Source organism: Eulemur rufifrons, chromosome 6, assembly GCF_041146395.1.
Source record: "Eulemur rufifrons isolate Redbay chromosome 6, OSU_ERuf_1, whole genome shotgun sequence".
NCBI lineage: Eukaryota > Metazoa > Chordata > Mammalia > Primates > Lemuridae > Eulemur > Eulemur rufifrons.
Window position 1 is genome coordinate 7,798,303 of NC_090988.1, and position 20,986 is coordinate 7,819,288.

The 20,986-nt window shown below is 47.2% G+C and overlaps 1 protein-coding gene across 7 annotated transcripts in view; it reads right to left on the reverse strand.

Moving 5' to 3' along the window:
• The window catches only part of NTM (neurotrimin), an 894,060-nt gene that overhangs the window by 156,463 nt on the left and 716,611 nt on the right, over positions 1-20,986 (reverse strand). For all 7 annotated transcript variants that reach the window (XM_069468684.1, XM_069468683.1, XM_069468682.1 and 4 more), the window contains exon 3: positions 19,114-19,346. In XM_069468684.1, coding sequence (XP_069324785.1) covers positions 19,114-19,346 — 233 coding nt within the window. The remainder of the gene's footprint in view (positions 1-19,113; positions 19,347-20,986) is intronic.

Below are 20,986 nucleotides of genomic sequence, written 5' to 3' on the forward strand. Positions count from 1 at the left end.
CACCCTACTCCCCTCATTTGGGCTTCACTTCCTTTCAAACTTATGATAAAAATTTTGTCTGCATAAACCTCGTAGTTTTAGAGCCCTAAAATCTCGCGTGCCAAGTGGTGTCGCGATCAATTCATGTTCAGCTCTAGATTATCCTGGGAGAGGTCTCTGCCACAGACTAACAGATAATGAGCTCTCACTAACAGAGACCATGGGGTGGGCAAGGAGGGCTGACTCACTGCAAAACTGACATTATAGGTCTAGCAAATGAGACTCAGAACTCAGTGATTCAAAAAGGTTAAGGAAACTAGGTCATGTTCTCCAGAGTACATTACATGGAACTTTGCTGAGGTGCTGTCTGTTCACTTCTGATGGGGACAGTAAGGAGAAATGCTACACAACTGTGTCACAACCACAACAAGCAGGATAGAGTAGCAAAGCCAAGGAAAATTGGGCCATAAGGGTTTTGGGTGAAAATTTTCAACACTGGGAATAATTGATATACCTTCTAAACAGCTTATGGGCTGCTATCAGAGCAGCTGTAATAATAACTTTATTTATAAAACTCTCACTTTTTCTGAGGTGCTCAGGGCACTGTACAATAGCACTAAATAAATTAAATTAAAGCATGAAATATTATGAAAATGCAATGAAAGCAACATTGCCGAGGAAACACGAAAACCCAAAAAGACATAAAACAAAAAAACTCTTCTCTGCAAGAAGGAGCACTTAGCAGGGTGATGCTTTTGAGAAAGCAGAGAGAAAGAGAGCTCAGCCTCCAAGGGAGGGGACAGACTCACTGTTGGCTTCTTTCAATAGCAGATAAGGGTTCAAAAGCCCCATCTTCCATTTGGATAATCTTGAGCAAGATTTTAACCCCTCTACGCCCCAGTTTTCTCATCTACGAAGTATAGATGTCATACTAGTACCTCCTTGTGAGATTTAAATGAGTTTCTGTAAGTTAAGCCTATACTTGTCACAAGGCAAAAACCCGGTAAATGTTTGCTGTGATTAATGTGGCCACTGGACACAGGGTGCACAGTGGGGCTCAGAGGCTGTATGAAGGCTCTCAGTCAGGTACATGGGATACATGCCTGAAGCAAGGCAGCGGCAGAGCAGATGGAAAGTTATGAGCGAGAGACACGGACAGGATCCAGTGACTGCATGCGGCACCCCTGTGGGAAGGGAACAGCCAGAGATGACCTCTGGTTCTCTGCCCCGAGCACCGGAGATACAGTTTTACCACTCCTCAAGACTGATGATCCAGAAGCAAAAGGAATTTGGGGTGGTAAGGGAGGTGGGGAAAGATGATTTGTTTACTTTTGAATATATTGTGACACTTTCAAGAGGAAATTCCATTAGGGCCATACAGACATAGCTTTGCTAGTGTTGGATATGAAGACGTGGCTATCACAAATGAAATCAGCAGGGTCACTGGATGTCACGTAGCCCACGTGAGAAGAAGAGAAGGCTCATGTGTGGAGACCAGTAGGTAAGGGGAGCTGAGAATAGAAAAGCCACACAGAAAGGGTCCAGGAAGGTAAGGGGAAACTGAGGAAGAGCAGTGTTACATCAGGTAAGGGGCAAAATCTGTAGAGAGTAAACTCCATTCTACCATGACTTCCTTGTTTATTGGATGGAATTGAAATGAAAGATAAAAAAAAAAAAATTGTGCCTCTTGATAGAAATCATTCCACATAGAGAAAAGGCCTAGTTAGTTTACAGGGTAAGTATAAATGCTCTTCCCCGTGGTAAGCATTAAGAATGTCTTTACACCTACCTTGATGATGCAATTGAGGAGAACCTGGGGAAGCAGAGCATACAATGTTCCCATTTGTGATAAAATGCTACAGGGACAACATGGCACATGAGATCTGGATGAGGGTTCTACCCAGCCAAACCAGTGGCCAGATAATCCATCAGTCACAGTCACTGAGGCTCCACAGGTGGTCTCAACTCGCACAGGCTACGATTTCAGAGCACACATCATCTCCCATGAGTTTACAGTCTCAGAAAGAAACATACTCTACTTGTAGACTACTTTTCAAACTCCAGAGTCGCTGTTACTGAAGACTGCCACCAGAGCTCGTGAGAATGGCAGGTGAGGCCAACGTTTAACCAGTGGTCCTTTCCACACAGTAAAAACAATGGCCATGTCCTGGGTTGGATTATGACACCTTTATGTGGCATATCTCACACTATCACCTTATAACCACCCCATCAGACAGGGTTTATTATTATCCTAATTTTTCAGATGAGAAAAATGGAAGCACCGAGAACTGAAGCCCAAGATCACACAGCTATTATTCTAACCCAGCTGTGTCCCTGTCCACGTTCGTACCCACTGTGTTCCTTCACACACATAAGGGAACATTTGTCCTGCATCAGGGGCAAAGGAGAGATCCCCGCATGAGAGCCAGGAAAGCTGGGACTAGTCCCCACTGCTGCCCTTAACCAGTGGTGGGACCTTGGATTAGCCAGTTAACTTCTCGAGTTTCATGTTTTCCCATCTGTAATGTTAGAAAAGGGTGGACAATAAAAAGCAGCCAGGGGTTTAAAAAAATAATGATACCATGGCATTATCCCCAATAAATTGGCATTGCTTAACAATACCCCCGGTAATTGTAATGTGCAACAGAGCTGAGAATCACTGGCTAGGTGGCCTCCGAGGTGGCTTCAGCCCTGAAACAATTCAAACCCACGCCTGTACTTGTGCAGCCCGTTTGGAATTGGCATACACTCCTCTGCGTCAGATTAACCTGGGCTTGTACGCATAAAGGGAAGCTCAGTGTCTGGGCGGGCTGTGCAGTCAGACTTCCCGAGTCCAGACTCCGGCTCTGCCGCTCACTAATGTGCACCCTTACCCAGGCTAGTGGGCCCCCTCATTTCTAAAGTGAGGGCAGTGATGGCATCGATTGCCCAGGGCTGCTCTGAACATTAAATGAGACAGTGTACATAAAGAGCTTCCCTAGTTCCTGGCCACTACATAATAAGGTTTCAATAAGCTACAGATACAAATATTATCATTGCATGATGAAAGTCTGCCTGATATTGTTTTCCTACTGTTGCCTCTAATAATTCCGTGAGATGAGAAGCTGTGTTTATAATGTCCTATGACTAGACCAGCTAGGGGCACCCTGGGGGTCACTGTGCCCCAGTGCAGGACCCAGCCTGGAGCAGAAGAGGCTTCTGGGCATAACAGGGGCAGAGCAGACCCCTGGGGCGCAGGACACGTTTTTACCTCATGGCTGCTACACCATTTCAGGAAATCCCTTCTTCCTAAGACTCTTGCCCATGGCTAAGTCAGGACAAATGACAGACAATGCCTCTCTGGAGAAATGCCTGTTCTGTTGGCTTCTGAGTGGCTAGTGGAGTGGCCATCACATTTCTGGTGATCGGTACTTTCCCAATGGGATATTCTCTTGGGGTGGACCAGGGGAGAGTTAGGAAAGCATCAGTCCTTTTGCAGTGGCCCCTCTTCCAAAGCATCCCTGCCCAGGTGAGCCCCTTTCCTTGTATGGCCTTCACATTTGCTCTGGGTAAATACTGCATGTCCACTATGCCCGTGGCTCAGACATAGATGGAAACCTTCCCACACAAACACATGCACACACACACTCTACAACACACACACTAACACTTTGTATAGACACACACACACTCACACTAACACTTGCAGACCCATGCACATTACATTAGGGACAAAGTACACAGATGCCACACGTCTGAGTCTCAACAAAGGAACCTAAAATGTACCATCTTTCCTTCCTGTGCTGCACAGGGAGAGAATTTCTACTGGGCTTGGATGGGCCTCCCCAGGGGAAATGATACATTATGAGTGGAAGTGCAGCTCAATTTCCAGATGTGCTTATTAAGTGAAATGAAAAATAAATACATCAAAAAGCACATCTGATTATCTCATTCCCTCTGCATATCGGAGGCGAAACCACGGGGCCCTGCGGAGGAGGACCAGCCCCGTGCCAGGGGCCTGCGGTGGTGGCCACAGTGTGGCCTGCAGGGTGGGAAGGAGCCATGGGCACAGAGCTGGGCCCTGGGGGACAGAATCAAGGGATGGCAAAGGACAGGGGACCAAGGGAGGAGAGACGGAAGCGGGGTTGGACGAAAAGGGACATAGGGAGAAAGATCCCAGCAAAAACGGGCCTAGAGAGCCCGAGAACGAGAGTGCACGGCACCGAGACAGAAGGTCAAAGTGAAGCTGGTGCTGGGGACACGCGAGAGTGGGAGGGACAGATGAGAGAGTGCCTGGAAGAGGGAAGTAGGACACGATAAAAGCGAAGAGGAAAACGATGAAAAACAGCGATAGGCAAGAGATGACAAAAGGAGCAGGCAGCGAGATAAAAAAGGAGTTGCAGGTAAGAACGAATGAAAAACAGCCTCTGCGAGACAGATGGGAAGAGAGGAAGGGGAGAGAACAGTGCATCTACTCTGCAGCGATCCTGCTGAGCTCTCAACAAGGTGCTCACGGAAGCCAAGCGGGGGAATCAGTCAGCAGCTGAAATGCAGTGTGAGCTCCACGTGGACACTGCCTCCCTCAGCCCAGCAGCTCTGGACAGGCAGGGCCGAGCGCCGGGCCGGACGGGGTGACCAAGCACGGAGCCTCCCTGCATTGCTCCAAGATGAAACCACGTGCGAAATCCTCCTGAATGGGGCTTGCTCTGCCCTAATTTGGGCCCCTTTCCCTGTTAAGAAAAATTCCAAAGCCCACAGCCCACAGCAGGGCTTTCCCCCTGCGATCTGGCCTCAGCTCACTTCTGGGTCTCACCTTGCATCCTCCTCCCTCCTCTCAGCGCCCTCGGGGGACACCTTTCCCTTCTCTAAAGGGGCCGTGTCCCGTCCAGCACCCAGCCCGTGCACACGTGGTTACTGTCTCCAAGACTGCACCTTCCAACACCACCTGGCTAATCCTACTCAGCTCTCAGCTTATGCGGAGATTGCTCTGGAAGTCCCCTGGTGTCCTCAGGAGTAGGGGCCTCCCTGGGCACTGGCACAGCCACTAGTACTTGCTGCACCTCTTTCCCTATATTACAGTGGACTACTTACTTCTCCTGTCGCCCATTAGCAAGCTACTTCCATGGGGCCAGGTATGGCATTTGTGTTCTGCTGAGCCTAGCATGATGCCTGGCTCACAGGAGGAGCTCAGTGAATCCTTGACAGGGGAAGGAGGGAGGCAGGGAGGAGGGAAGGAAGGAAGGGAGGGAGGGAGGAAGGAAGGAAGGAGTTCCACTACAGATGCTTCTTCCTTCAGCCAAGCCCTGGGCTGCAAGGTGAGCCAGGTGCTTCTGTGTGTTGGCAGGAGAGGGGTGACCCCGGCTCCCTTCTCCCACCAGGCCGCCAGCTTCCTGCACTGCTCAGGGCCAGCACGTGCCTTAGCTGTCACCTGTGGGGCTAAACCGACTCTAGATCTCAAGAAGCTTTTTAGCACGGGAAAGTCATTTGTCATATGAGCTCCAGAAAAAGGTAGAAAGAATGTCTTCAATACCCCACATCAAATGGGCACCAAACGGCCACATGCTCCCCTGCCTGCAGGGGGAGGAGGAAAGGCTGCGTGTCTTAGTGCGCAGCAGTGAGGGAGCAAAGCCCCCAAAGTCGGAGGGCACGGAGTGAGGTTGTACGGACCCACTTAGGTGAACAGCTCTTCTCTGTGTCTCTGTCTACTGCTTTTCATTTGAACGACAGTACAGAGACGAACCCGGGGAGAGGACAGCCACACCTTAATTAGAAAGGTGGGACACGCCCACTCACCTCATTCGACTAACGAGCATGAACGTAATTTAGGATTGGATGTAAGAAATGTTCCAAACTTGACCTTTTGCTGCTTCTGACCCTTAGCTCGACTGGTCCTAGACCTGTGATTCCCAAACCCACCCACACAGGGTTCCCGGGCCACACCTGCACCTGGGCACTTCAGGTCCAGTCAGGGTGGGCAGAGGGCTCCAACTTTCTTTTCTTTTTGTTCTAGAGAGTTCCTCTGGAGATTTGGGAACAGGCAGCAAGGATGCGTGGTCTACAGGCATTCTATGATATTTCAGATTTTGGTTTCTCTGAACCCATTCTGCTTCCTATTTCCAAATATTGTCTCTTGTTTAAAAGGTCCTCCCAGTTCTTTATCCTGTCTATCCTACCTCTTTTCAAGCTTTACCCTTGAAAAAGCAAAACCTCACACACAAACCTCGTCTCTTCTTGGTGATGTGACTTCATTTCAATAATTCAAAGGCCTTATTCTCAGAATTCCAAACAGAAACAAAATCTGGCACAGTTTTTCCCTTACTTATAAATGCATAAACCTGAAACTTTTATAAAGGTGTAAACGTTAAATTCCATTGACTTTCAACTTTATCACACAATATGGGGAAGATGCCATGTCTCTTTGGAGCAGGATCACCCAGGAAAACTGGGAACATGTGGCTTGGTGAGCCACCCACTCTTCCCATGTGCACACCCCGCCCTGGCCACATAGCGGTCCAGCCCCTCAAGGAGTGAGGGGATGTCTCCAGGTCAGGAACACAGTGTAACTCGGATCAGCCGTGTTCTCGTTCTGTTTCCTTGCCTCAAAACTCCCCCTCTAATCCCTCCTTCGTTCCAATGCCAAAAGTTTTTCTGAAACACAACTCATATAATTTCTCTTTTCAAACCTTCCTGTGATTCTCCATTGCTTCCACAGTGCAATGCACACCTCGTGGCGTGGCAGAGATCCGGCCCTCGCGCCCCTCCCATCCCTGAGGGCTGCGGGAGAGCCCCCATCCTGCTGTAGGTCTTGCCTGCTGTCCGGTGTAACCCACCCGCAGTCTCCTGGAGTCCCTTCCACTGTGTGAGTCATTCCTTCAGTCTGTGACACTAGTTCCCTGCTTTACCTTGCTGAGAAAATCTACCCTGCAAAACTCAGCTAAGTGTCACCTGGTCTGAGAGTAGGGTGACAAGATCATTTTGATAGAAATAACAGATAGAGAAGTTCATGCTCTCACGCCTGAGCAAAGAGATAAAGTAAAAGCTGGAAAAAAAAAAAATCAAGTCCACTGAGTGGCAGGCTTTTGTTTTCATTTGTTTCTTTACTCAACAAATGTCTATTAAGCACCCACTATGCGCCAGATCCTGTTCTAGGCACTTGGAAGCAGCAGTGAACACAGCAGGCCAGGCCCTGACCCTCAGGGAACTTAGGTTTCAGTGGGGGTGAAACAGACTACAACTCTCATATACGTAAACAGACGTCATGCCAACCGGCAGGAAGGTGCCGAGGTGTGAGGAGGTAGTGTGGGGAGCTCTGTGTTACACAGGTGGTGAGAAGGCCTCTCCCAAGGTGACTGTGAGCAGAGACCTAAGGAGAGCAGAGCGCCAAGGACACCTGGCTCAGGGCACCAGCAGAAGGAGCTACCAGGCCCTGAAGTGTGTTTCGGGAACATGAGTACAGGGAGCACTCACTCCCAAGGCAAGCTGGAAACGTGTCCCAGGCTACAGTCCTAAAAGAAAAGGCGTAGAGGCAGAGCAAGGCGGGGAGTAGGTTGGGAGGGGAGGTCAGAGAGACACCAGAGACTGGACCACGTAAGGCCTTTTAGGCCACAGTAAGGATTTTGGGCTCCACTTCAAGTGAGTCAGGAAGTGACTAGGAGGTTTGACAGAGGAATGATGAAGCCTGTAAAGAAACGCTTTGGCTGAGTGTGAGAACAGGGGAGAGGGAAGGAAAGTGGAAAAAGACCACTAGTGAGGCAGAGGGTTGTAGAATACTCCAGACAAAGATGCTGGCAGCTTGGGACAGGGCAGTGGAGCTCCGGGTGGGGAGAAGAGGCAGGATTCTGGACAGCCCGGCATCAGATCTGCTCTGAGGTCCCTGGAATGAGCTCCTAGAAGAATGGAGTTACCATGGACTGATGGGCAGACTCCAGGAGGACAGGTCTGGCGGCAGGGTGAGGGGACAGTCAGGAAAGAAGGCTGGACTTCAAGAGATCTCTCTTGTGCAGGTCGTGTTTGAGATGTCTCTCGGACAAATGGGGGAGAGAAAGGCCCAATACTAGGCCCCTCTCCCAGTAACAGAAAGAAGATTTAATGATTTTATCATCAATTCTGGTTCCATGTCCCCAAATCAAGTCCCACAGCCCAATGCTAGGCAACACAATCAGTCTCCTCCATTAAATCATAGTTGGCTGAGGTGTCCTTCTCTCCCTGCTCCTCTTCCCTCAGGTCCCAGGGACAGAAATTTTTAACATCAAAAAATATAGTCTTAGTTTTGAAATTTGGATGATTTAATCAACTCCTATGGATACCCCCAGGTCAAGAGCTAATATCTTCATTGCATGTGCATGAGCAGGGTGGATCTCCAAAGAGGTTCCTTTAAAAAAGAAATAATAAAATAGAGTCTGCCCCCAAAGATGAGTCTTACTTCAACTCTCACAGTGACAAAACCTAAATTTTTGGCATATTTTCAAATACCAATTATTTTCTACTTCCAGCCATCAAGGACTTAAAACATTGAAGGCCAGTGTGTTAGTTTCCTGTTGCTATAGCACATTTCCATAGATTTGTTGGCTTAAAACGACAGAAATTTATTCTCTCACAATTCTGGAGGCCAGAAGTCCAAAATTGCTTTCACTGGGCTGAACTCAAGGAATCAAGAGGGCGTGGCTTCCTCTGGAGGCTCCAGAAGAAAATCTGTTCCTGATTCTTCCAGCTGCTGCTGGCTGCTGCCATGCCTTGGCATGTGGCCACATCTCTCTAATCTTCAAGGTCAGCACCTTCAGATCTCTCCACTCCTGTCTTAACAGTGCTGTCTCCACTGTGTGTGTTTCTGTCAGACCTCGCTCTGCCTCCCTTTCGTAAGCACGCATGCGATTGCATTTGGGGCCCAGGACAATGCCCCTATCTAAATCCTTCATGTAATCACATCTGCAAAGACTCCTCCCTATAAGGTACGTTCATGGGTTGCAGAGATTAGGATCCGGTATCTTTGGTTGGGGATTATTCAGTCTACTACAAGTGGTTAACAAAACACAGCAAGTGAATGATTTTGTTTAATGATTTAAAAAAGAAACTTTACAGATCTATTCAGTATCCAACAAATTGTCCCTGAGCCCCCAGTAAGTTCCAGGCACTGGGTATAGAATGCGTAACAGACATGCCCCCTCCACACCCCACGCCCTCAGGAAAACAGACTTAATCACTAGTCACACAAGCACATGCCAAATTCTAACTGGCAAGAATCGCCAAGAACCATGCTCTGCCTCTTGGGGGAGGCGAGTGTGGTGGTGGGGTGGTTAGCCCACACGGGGGGAGAGGGATCTGAAAAGCGTCCCTGTAGAAGTGGCATTCGAGGAGTCAATGTTTGAGGATAAATAGGATTAAGTGGAAGAGAACTCCAGGCAGGGGGTGGGGCAGGAATGTACAAAGGGCCTGTGCCCAGAAAGAACAAGAAAAGTAAAACAAACTAACATGAAAACAGTGAGGCAGCAGCATGGCATGGATCAGGAGTCGCGGCCCCAGGAACCAGAGCCCCAGGATTCTCCACTCCTTGCTAAGGAGCTTGCTCTCCTGAGCTAAGGAGAAGTCCTTGAGGTGCCACCAGATGCGGGTTTGAGAAGATCGCTCTGGTTGCAAGTGCAGAAAGGGTGGGTGAGGGGAGAGGAGTGGGTGTGTACAGACTAGTTATTTATTTTTATTATAGCAGTCAGGCACCGAAACGCCAGGCCATCCATTTCAAGGACGTGCATTTGTGTGGCTTGTGGACGGGAAGCCCTGCTCCCAGGCTCGGAGGCGCCTCTCTCTCAGTCCCAGGATTCTCCCGGCTGGCTCTGTCCTGGAAGCTCCCTTTTGCACCTTAATTGCTGTCCCACCCCACTCTACATCCTGATGTTAGCGATGGATCTCACTCATCTCTGTATCTCTTCCAACCTCTATTTCAGTACTTGACACATGGTAGTCTCTGCATGTGTGAAAGGGAAAAAAAAAATCAAAATTTCCAATCTTCCTTTCTCAGAGTAAGAAGAAAGGGCTTGGCCAGCCTGGTTCTCAGAATGAGGGACAGTGTTAGCACAAGTGTCCCCTCTGTGAAGCCCTGGATTTAGGATTGTAAGACCACCATGCACTGTGCCCAAACAGAATTGTGAGAACAAAGGAGATGGTGGCAAGAGAGCCGAGGAACAGCACCAGGTCAGGAGGCCAGAAAACTGAGAATGCTCGAGTTCAGGGAAGGTGATTGGGGTGGGGAAACGGGACGCCATCCAAACTAGTTCTTGGGAACGGGGACCCACATCAGCCATGGAAGGCGCATGCACTTCTGGCACAGAGGATCTGGTCTGTTTCGAGGAGCCAGGATGGGACAAATGGATGAAGAACTGGAAACCTTTACTGATAGTAAATGATTACAGAAATGAAGGGTGTTGCTATATAGTCATGTTCTGCTTCCTGCATCTACTTGGCACCTTGCTCCAAATCAGACTGTGGGATATATCAAAACATTTCTATAAAGTATGTCTAATCACTATTACCTAATTTGGAATAGCTTAAGTAAGGAGGTCATTTTTCAAGGTAATTATTATCAAAATTTAGACTGGAACCCAAGACTCTTAAATCCTGAAATTTACTTCTTTCTACTAAGCTATTCAATCCCCAACGGAGCCAACGCCAGGTTCATTGTGCAGACTCCCAATTAATCACAGTAGAAAGCACTACTTGCCAAGTGAAAATCCTCTATTTTGAATTCTTAATCCCCCCACCAGCTGAGTTTACCACAAAGACATGAATATATAATTGAGACATAAAGAAAACATGCCACCAAATTAAACTGCCCTAATTTTGCATCAATAAATTCTTTCTCAAATAACATGAAATGAAGATCTCTCAAAAGAGAAGCGTGGTGCTCCAAAAACTCCAGGAGCAAATTCCACCACTAAGCCGAACTCCAGCAGAAGCCAATTAGATTCTATACCAATGTTAGGCATTAATTTACCCCAGGCGATATTCAATGGGAATATAAATTTTAATGTATATTCCAAGTGGTGACATCACAAAGTCTAAATTATCCCGGAGACATCTAAAACAGGGACTCTTTTCCTCATCTGCACATGTGCTCCCAGGTGGCTGCTGAGGACCCCAGGGCTGGGGACCCTTCCTGCAGCTGCCATTTATCCTAGCAGCATCCTCACCCTCTCTGTGATGACCATCCCAGTGACAGAGCAAAACCGAATACCTTGTAGTCTATTTGCTAGTACACAAAGACATGCACCTTAACGATACTATGGAAAAATAATCATTACTGCCACTGCAGTTATAAAACATATATTTTACTACCTTCAAAAATTAACTTGTTGGTAGAAAAGTCTTTGGCAATCTTTCCCCTTTGTATCTTAACCATGCAAGGGACATAGAACCAGTTGAGACTGAACATGTTCTTTCCTTCCAATATTTCTCCTTTCCTCCCAAGATTTATTGACCCAATGCTTGTCATGTTCATTCCATTGATAGCCTTTTTGGGCATTTGTCCATTGCCAAAACCACCTAAGGCACATTTCCTGAGGAAAAGAAGTGGCAATCTTGCAGAACACCAAGAAAAACCAAGTCTGTGCTGAAAACCTACAGCGCTTCATCCAGAACTGAGATGCGGCCTACCTTTCCGGCCATATATCCAGTGATTTCACCCTGGGAAACCAGCTCTGTTACCATGTTAGTGTCCCCACCCTTCCTCTAACACATCACTCACTTTCAGACTTTCCAGCTTCAAGCTTTGCACGTTGCTCCTGCCTGGGGTTCTGTCTCCTCTCCAGAGCCCCCCAAAGCTCTACTCACCATTGAAGACCCTTGTGAAATGTAACCTTATAGTTTTGCCTAATTTTCCAGATAGACTCAATTACTTGATTTCAGTGCATCTACAGGCACAAACACCCTAATTCCTGTTACCTTCCAAAACAGTGATTTGCTATTATGGTGGTCTCTTCTGCTAGACGGGGCAGAAGCTCTGTCGGAATCTTCATGTTCCCAGCATCTGGCTTCAAAATGCTGTTAAATGGAATTGAAAGGTGTCAAATGAAAATCCTCAATCTGACAACAGATGGACTGAGAGCCTTTCTCACTAGCTTCTCCCCAGGCCCTAAGATGCTAAGTATTTTAATTTCATCAAGAAGAGAAGTCAGAGTCTTTCCATCTCTTGAGTACCTAAGAGTCTTCTTGTGACAGTCATGTCATCGAGATCAATGATGCTGCCCTTGATATCGCTTTAGACCTACTGAAACCTTCAGGGATATGGTAATGAGGGTCTTTTTGGACACATTTTAGGATTAGCCACATCTGTACTGGTGGGTCCTGGGACCCTAAAGAGACCTCATTCAACCCTTAATCAAGAACATTTGCTTCAAGTTCAGCTTGAATAAATCAGCACTTCTGGTATGGGAATGGAAGTCTAAAGGAATGTATCTTGCAAATGCTGCTTATTCAAGATCTGATGTTTGTCCTTTCCCTAAAATAAAATGACAACATTTCTCACTTGGAGGCTGCAGAAGGAATCAAGATCCAGACGGAATAAGAGCCACTTTTTCAATTCTGTGGTGTTGGAATCTGAGGCAGTTCAGAGGCAGGTCTGAGTCCCTGGGGAAAGACAGCTGGGGGATGAGAAGGCGGTGGCTGCTTCCAGGCTTTCCCCAGGGAGCCGTAGCTGCTCACCTGGAGAGACGCTGCCTGGCTCCTGCAAGTGTCTGCTGTGGGGCAATAAGGGTCAGCTGGACTTTCTGCTCCATTAGAGCCATAAGAGGGTATGAGGGGCTTGGACAGGGGGACTCTAATGCTATCTACTGTTCCGAGACAGAAACAAAGTTTTCCCAACTGCTTAGAAAACGTGAGGACCTCTCCCTCAGCCATACCAGAAGACACAGAAAATTCCATTATTAAACCAGTATGACTTTCATCATAGCATTTTGCTGACATTACTTTAGTCTTACGCACTCTGCTCTATTTGGCTTAGCAGACAGATACTGCTTCTAGTGGGCTTACTGAAATGTTAGCATTGGTCTAGACTTTCCGACAAATTTTGTCCCTCCATTGTCAGTAACTGCTTCAGGAAATTTAGAAACTCACCAGGTAGAACTGAATCGCCTCATCTGCATGCTGTCTAGATTTTGTAAATCAATTTCAGGTAAAATGCCCTACTTTCTGGCCATTCTCCAGGGTGCTTTGAGGAGCACTCCAATTTTGTAGTGAAATTTAATTTCCTGACTTTTTCACAATTCTATCAAATTTGGATGCATGGTCTTAGGTGACCAAACCAAATGTGCATTTTCAACTATTTCTTGAATGGGACAGGAAAAGGAGAGGTCGTTTGGAAAGTCAAGTGTGCCCACTGTCTGTCACATGGGTCTGCTGACACCTGGAGAACACAGATGCACTCGGAAGGGGACTTTGGTCTATTCAGAATTGTATCACGATGTTTTCCTCCACCATGGGCTCAGCTGGGATGGACAGCGTGGGTGCAAAGATCTTCAGAGCGCCATGGGAGCCCTGCAGTGCCAGGAGGGCCTGGTGCCTTCTGGATGGTGACGAGTCTGCAGAGAGAAAATCTAAACTTTGCTTTCAAAGTAAGGATTAGATCATATTATTTCCTTTGATATTTTGTGTTTCAAATTTCCTTTTGTTCAGGTTTGGGGCGGCGCGGGGGGGGGGGGGGGGGGGAAGGGGGGCATCTATGGGGCGTGGGTGTCTAGAAATTAAAAGTTATTGTTCCTGTTCTCTTAATCACAATAACGAGTGGCTTGACAAGGTCAATTAATTATTCAGGGTTGGAAAGCAACACAGTTGCATATAAGACGCAGGTAAGATAGAAGGTTAGGAACAGGGAGACAATAAAAGGTAAATAAAGGACTGGTACAGCCAAAGATCTGGTTTTGTGCAAGTCAACTGCCTGGGCTGGACGTCTGCCCAACCTAGTTCCTTTCTCCTTGGAATTGCACTAACACAGGGAGTGGATGGCAATGTCCTGGCTTCTCTCCCTGTTCCTGTCCCATTCCATAGATGTTAGTGTTTCCCTCCCTTCACCTGAGCTTCAGAGCTGTTTGACTCCAAAGGCAGGTAATTAACTATCAAACAATAGCAGGGATTTTCAGATTAATTCTGCCCAAGAAGAAATAGGGAAACTCATTTTCACCAAACAAAAGGGAGGGGGTGATTAGATGCTCCAGTGACAAAAGAGAGACCAAGATAGGGCCTGGAAAACAGATAAAGAGGCTAAAAGCTTTTTTATTTTTATTACACAAATGTCCCTGTTTTTATAACCACTGTATTCTACAATTTTCTATCATGCAAATGTGTCTCTAAGTGAGATTAAAGTCCTGCAGGTACACCAGTCAAGGCTGAGAAGTAAGTTTTCCATGCTTGGATACGAAGGACCTTTCCTAATGCTCTCTAGATAACCACAGCACGGTTTTGCTAAACCATCATTCATAGGTTCTTAGGAATACAAACAGGGCTTTTGTGACGGCTTCCCAAGATGTCCTTAATTTGGCAAACAACTGAGTCCCACTGCATGTTTTATCTGCTCTGTGTTTCCCACGAGGTGGCCTTGTTCCAGGTAGCAATAGAGACAGGGGTGTGGACATTTCAGATGTAAAAGAAGGTTGGTGTGGCAGCAGGATGAAGAGGGTGGAAGGAATAAAACACTCAGCTCCACTCCAGAAGCAGCCACCTGTTAATGACACTCAGAAAGCAGAAAACCCTAAGGTCAAAGGGGTGGGAATCATGAGACTCAAGTTTTAATAAATCTTAGCTGTCTCTCCCTCACTCTGGCCTGAAAGATTATGCTGTGGTTGCTTAGGTGGACATGCAAATCCATGGGTGGTATCTCTTAATTTTCACATTTTGAATGGAGTATTCAAAACATCTCAAAGTCAAGAAATGTGAACCCACTCACCTCTGCTGATGAGTCAGTTTGACCACGTGATGCTGCAGCTATGTTGGTACCGACCTCCGCCCCCCCCCCCCCCCCCCCAGGGCTCCACAGCAGAAATCTGCGTCCTGGCAGATTCGCCTCCCTCCACACTTAGCCCCTCCCTGAACTCTGCCTATTCTCCTTCAGATATTTCTTTGGACTCTTGACTTTCTTCTCTGTCCTAGTTACCGTATGAACCCCATTGCTCCAATTTTTCAACAGTTCTTTCTCGTTTGTAAATGACCACCATCTTTCTTTAATGCCCATCCTCTTTCCAAAATTCCATTCTCCTTCTCACACCAGACCTGGCCCTTCAGGTCACGGAAAACCATTCTTGCTTTAACACCTGCTGTTCCTTAATGGTAACCACTTACACCCCTGCCTAAGAGAGCTTTCTATGATGGAAGTTCATGGAAATGGTCTACGCCTGACCCTTCCAAATCAGAGTTTGGGTGTTTGTCCTCGTAAACCTCACATTGAAATCTGAACCCGATGTTGGAGGTGAGGCCTAATGGAAGATGTTAGGTCACAGGGCTGGAGCCCTTATGAATAGATTAATATGTGCGTGTGCCGGGGGAGGTGAGTGAGTTCTCGCTCTCCTATTTCTGGTGAGAGATGGTTGTTAAAATGAGCCCGGCACCTCCCTCCCTCCCTCGCTTCCTCTCACCATGTGATCTCTGCACACACCGGCTCCCCTTCACCTTCCACTTGGGGGGAAGCAGCCTGAGGCCCTCACCAGAAGCAGATGCTTGTGCCATGCTTCTCGTACAGCCCACAGAACCGTGAGCCATAACCCTCTTCTCTATAAATTACCCAGTCTCAGGTGTTCCTTTATAGCAACACAAAACAGACTAACACAGGAGCCTCCATCACACATGCCCATTAAAGCACTGGGATGTGGCTAGTGTGACTGAAGATGTCGATTTTTAATTTTATTTGGTTTTAGCTAATTTAAATTCACTTTTAAATAGACACTCTGGCAAGCAGCTTCTTAGCTCATTTCTCTTGTTCCCCCACCCACCCACCGCCTTGTGCTGCCTTCTCCTCCACCTCCCTCCCATGCTGGCCCCAGGGTCACCCTCCTCCCCAAGGATGGCACTTGCTCCTAGTTTGCCCCAGAGACTTGCCCCGTGTGATGGCCTGGGGACCACGGCTGTCTGCAAGAACTAAACATGTTGACTAGCAACCAGAGAAGAGGAGCCAGCACCACCAGCCACGGGGTGTGGGGTATTGGACAGTGAAGGGAAAGGTACAGCCCCAGACCTAAAGCAGCTTGCACAATACTGCGAAAACGCCATGACCTCCCTTCTGTATGGGTTTATTTATATATGAAGCCGACTACATATACACAAGTACACATTCTCATGGGCAGAATTTAGTTCCTTTTAGTTGCTGCTGTTTTTAGTTCTTTCTTTAAACGACCATAATACCATTTTGAAAACTTAATATACCTAACTGTTTTCCAGCAGCATTCTGCTCAGGGTTGAATAGCAAGTTCAAATCCAAACAGTCAGCTTGTGCTAGGGGAATTAGGGTTTATGTTCAGTATAATAAACGATCCCAAGATAAATATATTTCTTTTTTTAATCCAGGACGGTGGTGCATCCTCTTTCCAATACAGAAACAGAGGAGTCTGGCTCTGGCTCTATTTAGTTTGTCTGATTGCTTTGAAGAGGGGGTCAGGTTGGGCCTGAGAAAACTATGGTCCTCTATTCATTAAAGTGTCAATAATACTCAGTGCAGGCATATCGACAGAGGATTAGCTTGGGCTGAGTCTGTGTACAAGACCAGTGCCTTTTTTAACCCAGCTTGTTTCCAGATCAATACACCCATCAGCATTCGAAAATTAGCCCAAGATGAGATTCCAATACTTGAGGTGGTGTGTCATGCTAAGAGGGCACCTAGCCAAGTCACAGATGTAAACACCTAGCTGCGGATTAGACATTTTCCATTAGCCTGGACGTGAGTGAAGATTGATGCCAACTCCATCCTCTCACCCTCTCCCAGCACCCTGCCCCCACAAATACCCAACCCTCTCTCTTGGAGCCCATGTAAGATCGCCGGGCTATAATTCGAGCCATTTGCTTCAATAAGCATTTATTAAATGTTGACTTTGTATAAGGCACTCTGCCAGATGTTTAGGGCAGGGGCGTGTGGGGGTGTGGGGCTGTGTGGCTTAAGAAAAAAAATGACAAAAACATGGTTCTGGTTTTCAAGGAGGCATTTTTCACAATCCCTTCCATTTTCAAGTTCTGTGAAGGCCCTGCTCTCTAAAGCAAATGTCTGTAATAATTCCTAATTCCGAGTCTCTCATTGCCATTGCTATGTATTCTGCTCTCAAGGATCTGTGTGCGTGGGGGGGCAGGAGGGAGGGCCTCAAGAGCACCCCCGGACAGAGTGTGCGGTGGCCCTGGGACATTCGACAGGCCTCCCCAGGGAAGGGGGATTCTCAAGCATATTTTGGCCTACTTATCCATAATAAAAAATGCATTTTATATTAAAAATATACATACACACTGAATCAAAAAATCTCACATAGCAATACCTACTCTGCTATTTGTAATACATTCTGGTACCGTCTGTGTTAATTCTATTTCCTTTAAAAATGCGATATGCACACACCAGTTTGAAAAGTATTCATTTATAGAACCAATTAAGAAAAAGCCGTCATAGTTTTCTTCAGGGAAGAAAGAGTAAGCAAAAAAATACTAAACACTTGGTGAGACCAACCCTGCCACAGCGCCAGGGGCTCCAATGACCCGCTGGCATCACTCTGGTACTCTCAGGGCCAGGCCAGCACTGCTCTCACTCTGGGACGTCCTCTCGCTGCCACTCAGCCTGCCTCGCTCTCCTCAGTGCTGATCCGCGACCCGCATTTTCCCTTCTCCTGCTGCCCGCAGCCAGCTCCCCTACCTCTCCCAGAGCATAGGGGTTCTTCTCAGGTCACCTTCCTTCCCACTATGTCTCTAACCAGTAGTCCCACAGCTCTGTACCCCTGTCTTGAGCATGCTGACAACGGGGGCCGCTGAAGGAGCCCCCAGGAGAGGGTTCATTGCCCGGGGGCTGCCATGAGCCGGATGAAGGGAGCCTGGAGGCGGGCTGGGAAGAGAGTCTAACGGAGGAGCCGGCACTCCTTCGCTCAGGGGCTTATGCTTCTGAGGCATTTGGGCCACTGATAAAGGTGTTTAAAAAGCTAAAAAAACAACAACAGTACTAAAGAGAGAGGAAGAGAGAGAGAAGAAAACCCAAATAGCTAACGCCTAAATAGCACTTCCATGTGCCACGCCCTCTTCTGCAGGTTTTATGTTAGTACGTAAGACATTCAATCCCCACATTGTTCCCATTTTACAGAAAGAGAACCCCGTGGCATGGAAATAACTTGATTCAGGCCTCACAGCTAGAAAGCAGCCAAGTCTGACTCTAAGCTCTTACTCACTAACTAGGAAGCTGTCTGCCTGGTTAAGTGCTGTCTGAATGCCCCGGGACCAGTTCTGCTTCATGGGAAGAGATGAGCACCGTTCCCAGCGGCTAAGAAACAGAGAGCAGGACCAAGAGAAATGCAAGAAACAAAACAAGCAAACACACAAGGCCTCACAAACTGGCCTTGGGGGTTCATAAGAAGCCAGGAGAGCTGGGGTGCAACCAGAACAGGGAGAAACAGACGCAGGTATGGAAGGGAAGGCATGGTATCCAAAACCCTGGGCTGGGAGAGGAGAGAGGTACCAGGGAGCAGGAAGCAGCAGGGTGCTAGTGAAGGGTGTCACTGGGGGGTGAAGTGCCCAGAACATTCTAGTTGGCTCTGCATTCTTTCAAGGCTGGGCTAGGGCACGGCATATGTGCACTGCCAGGAGTGCATTTAAAATGCTTGTCCTAAAATAAAGCAATCTTGGAGTTGAATGAAATCTTAGGGAAAAAAAACAAGCAAAAAAAATAAAGCTTAGGGGAGAAAAACGCCAAGGAAAGCAACAATTAAAAGATAACTTTCTGAGAAACTTTATTATTGGAACAAAAAGAGAACAAAAAATCTAGTCCCACTCAATGGACAAATTGTTGGAAAATTCAGGTTCTAACTGCAAAATGACAACCAAAAAGGTATCTTAGCCAGATAGAACAAGTAGAACTCATCTCTGTTGGGGATCACAGAAAAATATCTTAATACAGGCTTTCCCAGTCAGCCAGCCAGCCCTGCCAGCCAAGCCCCAGCCGCCTACCTTGCACAATGAGGTGGACCCGTGAGGTCTTTGGGTGGTTGTCTGTCTGCACGGAGCAGGTGTATGGGCCCTCGTCATACACATCCACGTTCTGGATTTCGATGCTGTACTGGGTTTGGGTGTTGCTCAGGAGGACCACACGAGGATCCAGGCACCACTTGTCGTTCCCAGCATAGAGGATGGTGCTGCGGTTTAGCCAGGCCACCCGGGTGACCCGGTTGTCAATTGTGCACCTAAAGGGAAGACCAGACAGAAAAGTCAAGGGACAAGAGAAAAGATAGGAGGCATCAGAGTTGGTCTTTGTGGCTAGGCTAGGATGTCTTGTCACCATGCCTTGTCTTTCCCCTGTTCCCCCAGGATACGAATATACATTTCCTTTGTGTGATTCATCAACTATGCAACTTTGTGGAACACAGCAGCAGCCGTATAGGATTACAGCCTCAGAACATTGGCTGTCTCAGACTTCTGAGTCCTGAGAAGTCCAGTGCTTCTCAAACCACTTGAGCACAGGACTACTTCAAATAACTTCCCAACTATAACCTGGAGGCATCTTGCATACCCGGAATGGCTGGGCTTTTCAAATACCACCGGCCTGCCCTTTGCTCAGGGATTGCCATGATATGGGCGGCACTAACCCATCACATTTCTTTCCAGGTATCCGAGGTGTACTAAGTCATTCAACACTTATAAGAACCCTATGAGGAATGTTCTACTGGAAAAGGAACTGAAGAACCATGAAACTAAATAATCCTCCAAGTCACACAGTTAATATGTGCTAGATCAGAGACCCAGCTTTTAACCACCAACTGTCATTCCTCTCATCTCAGAACAGTGAATTCCGAAAGGAGGCTTCTGAAGTCAAAACTAAATATGGACCACACCATTGCTATTTATCTTCACTATACCCAGGGGCAGAAATGTGCAGTTACTGCTAGACTAAAGGCATTTTCCAAAATCTCAAAACCGTCTGCATGTATAAAAATAGATTTTCTTTTTTTTTTTTTTCTTTTTGCATCTGGAGTCCTCAAATTGTGGAAGCTCCCTTCTCTTTTCCACCCTTTCAAATTTCCCAGCAAGTCTCGCCAAGTCCTCATCACGTCTTCCTGTCTGTTTCCTGCTCTCACTACACTACTATGCTCTATGGCCTTGGGCTAAGTCCACAAATGGTGTCCTGATCCTAACGACAGTGCTCGAAATAGCAACACAGCACTGTATGTACAATGATGCTTCAAATGTATACATTCTCTTGCAGTGAACAAAGCACTTTTACATTCTGTCGCATTTGATTTTTGTAATAAATCTGTGAGGTAGAGGCTCTTGCCTATGCTTTACTTTAAAGATCAGGACTCTGGGGTTCTGAGTGGTCTCGAGACTTGTCCAAGGAAAGAGCTAAGTGCTAAAGTCGGACCTCTCAGCCAGGTCTTCTAATTCCTGGTCCTGTGTGCATCTCAGAATATTTTTTCAGTGCGAGGGGCAATTGCTTCAGTTGGATTCTCAAAATGATCTGTGACCATCATATGACTGCTACTAAACACAGCTCCTTCCTCAGGCAGTCCGTTTCCAGATGAGACATCCTGTACTGTGCATCCTTTCTGCTTTACTTGTGTAAATGTCACACCATCATTGCAGGGCCACTTAGGCACAGGTGGGTGCCTTGCTGAGAGCTCCTGTGGGGAAAACTGCCCAACCAGAAGCACCTTTGCTCTGGCGTCCAGCAAGTTTTGAGTAGCTTATTGCATTTTCTGGCAATGCAGGAGAGACGCAGGGTCTCTCTGGTGTCACTCTGACACAGCATGAAAACGACAGAAGATCTAACTAGGGAAAGATCAGGGGACTATTTTTCAAAGTGGGCATGGACCACTTACATTAGAAT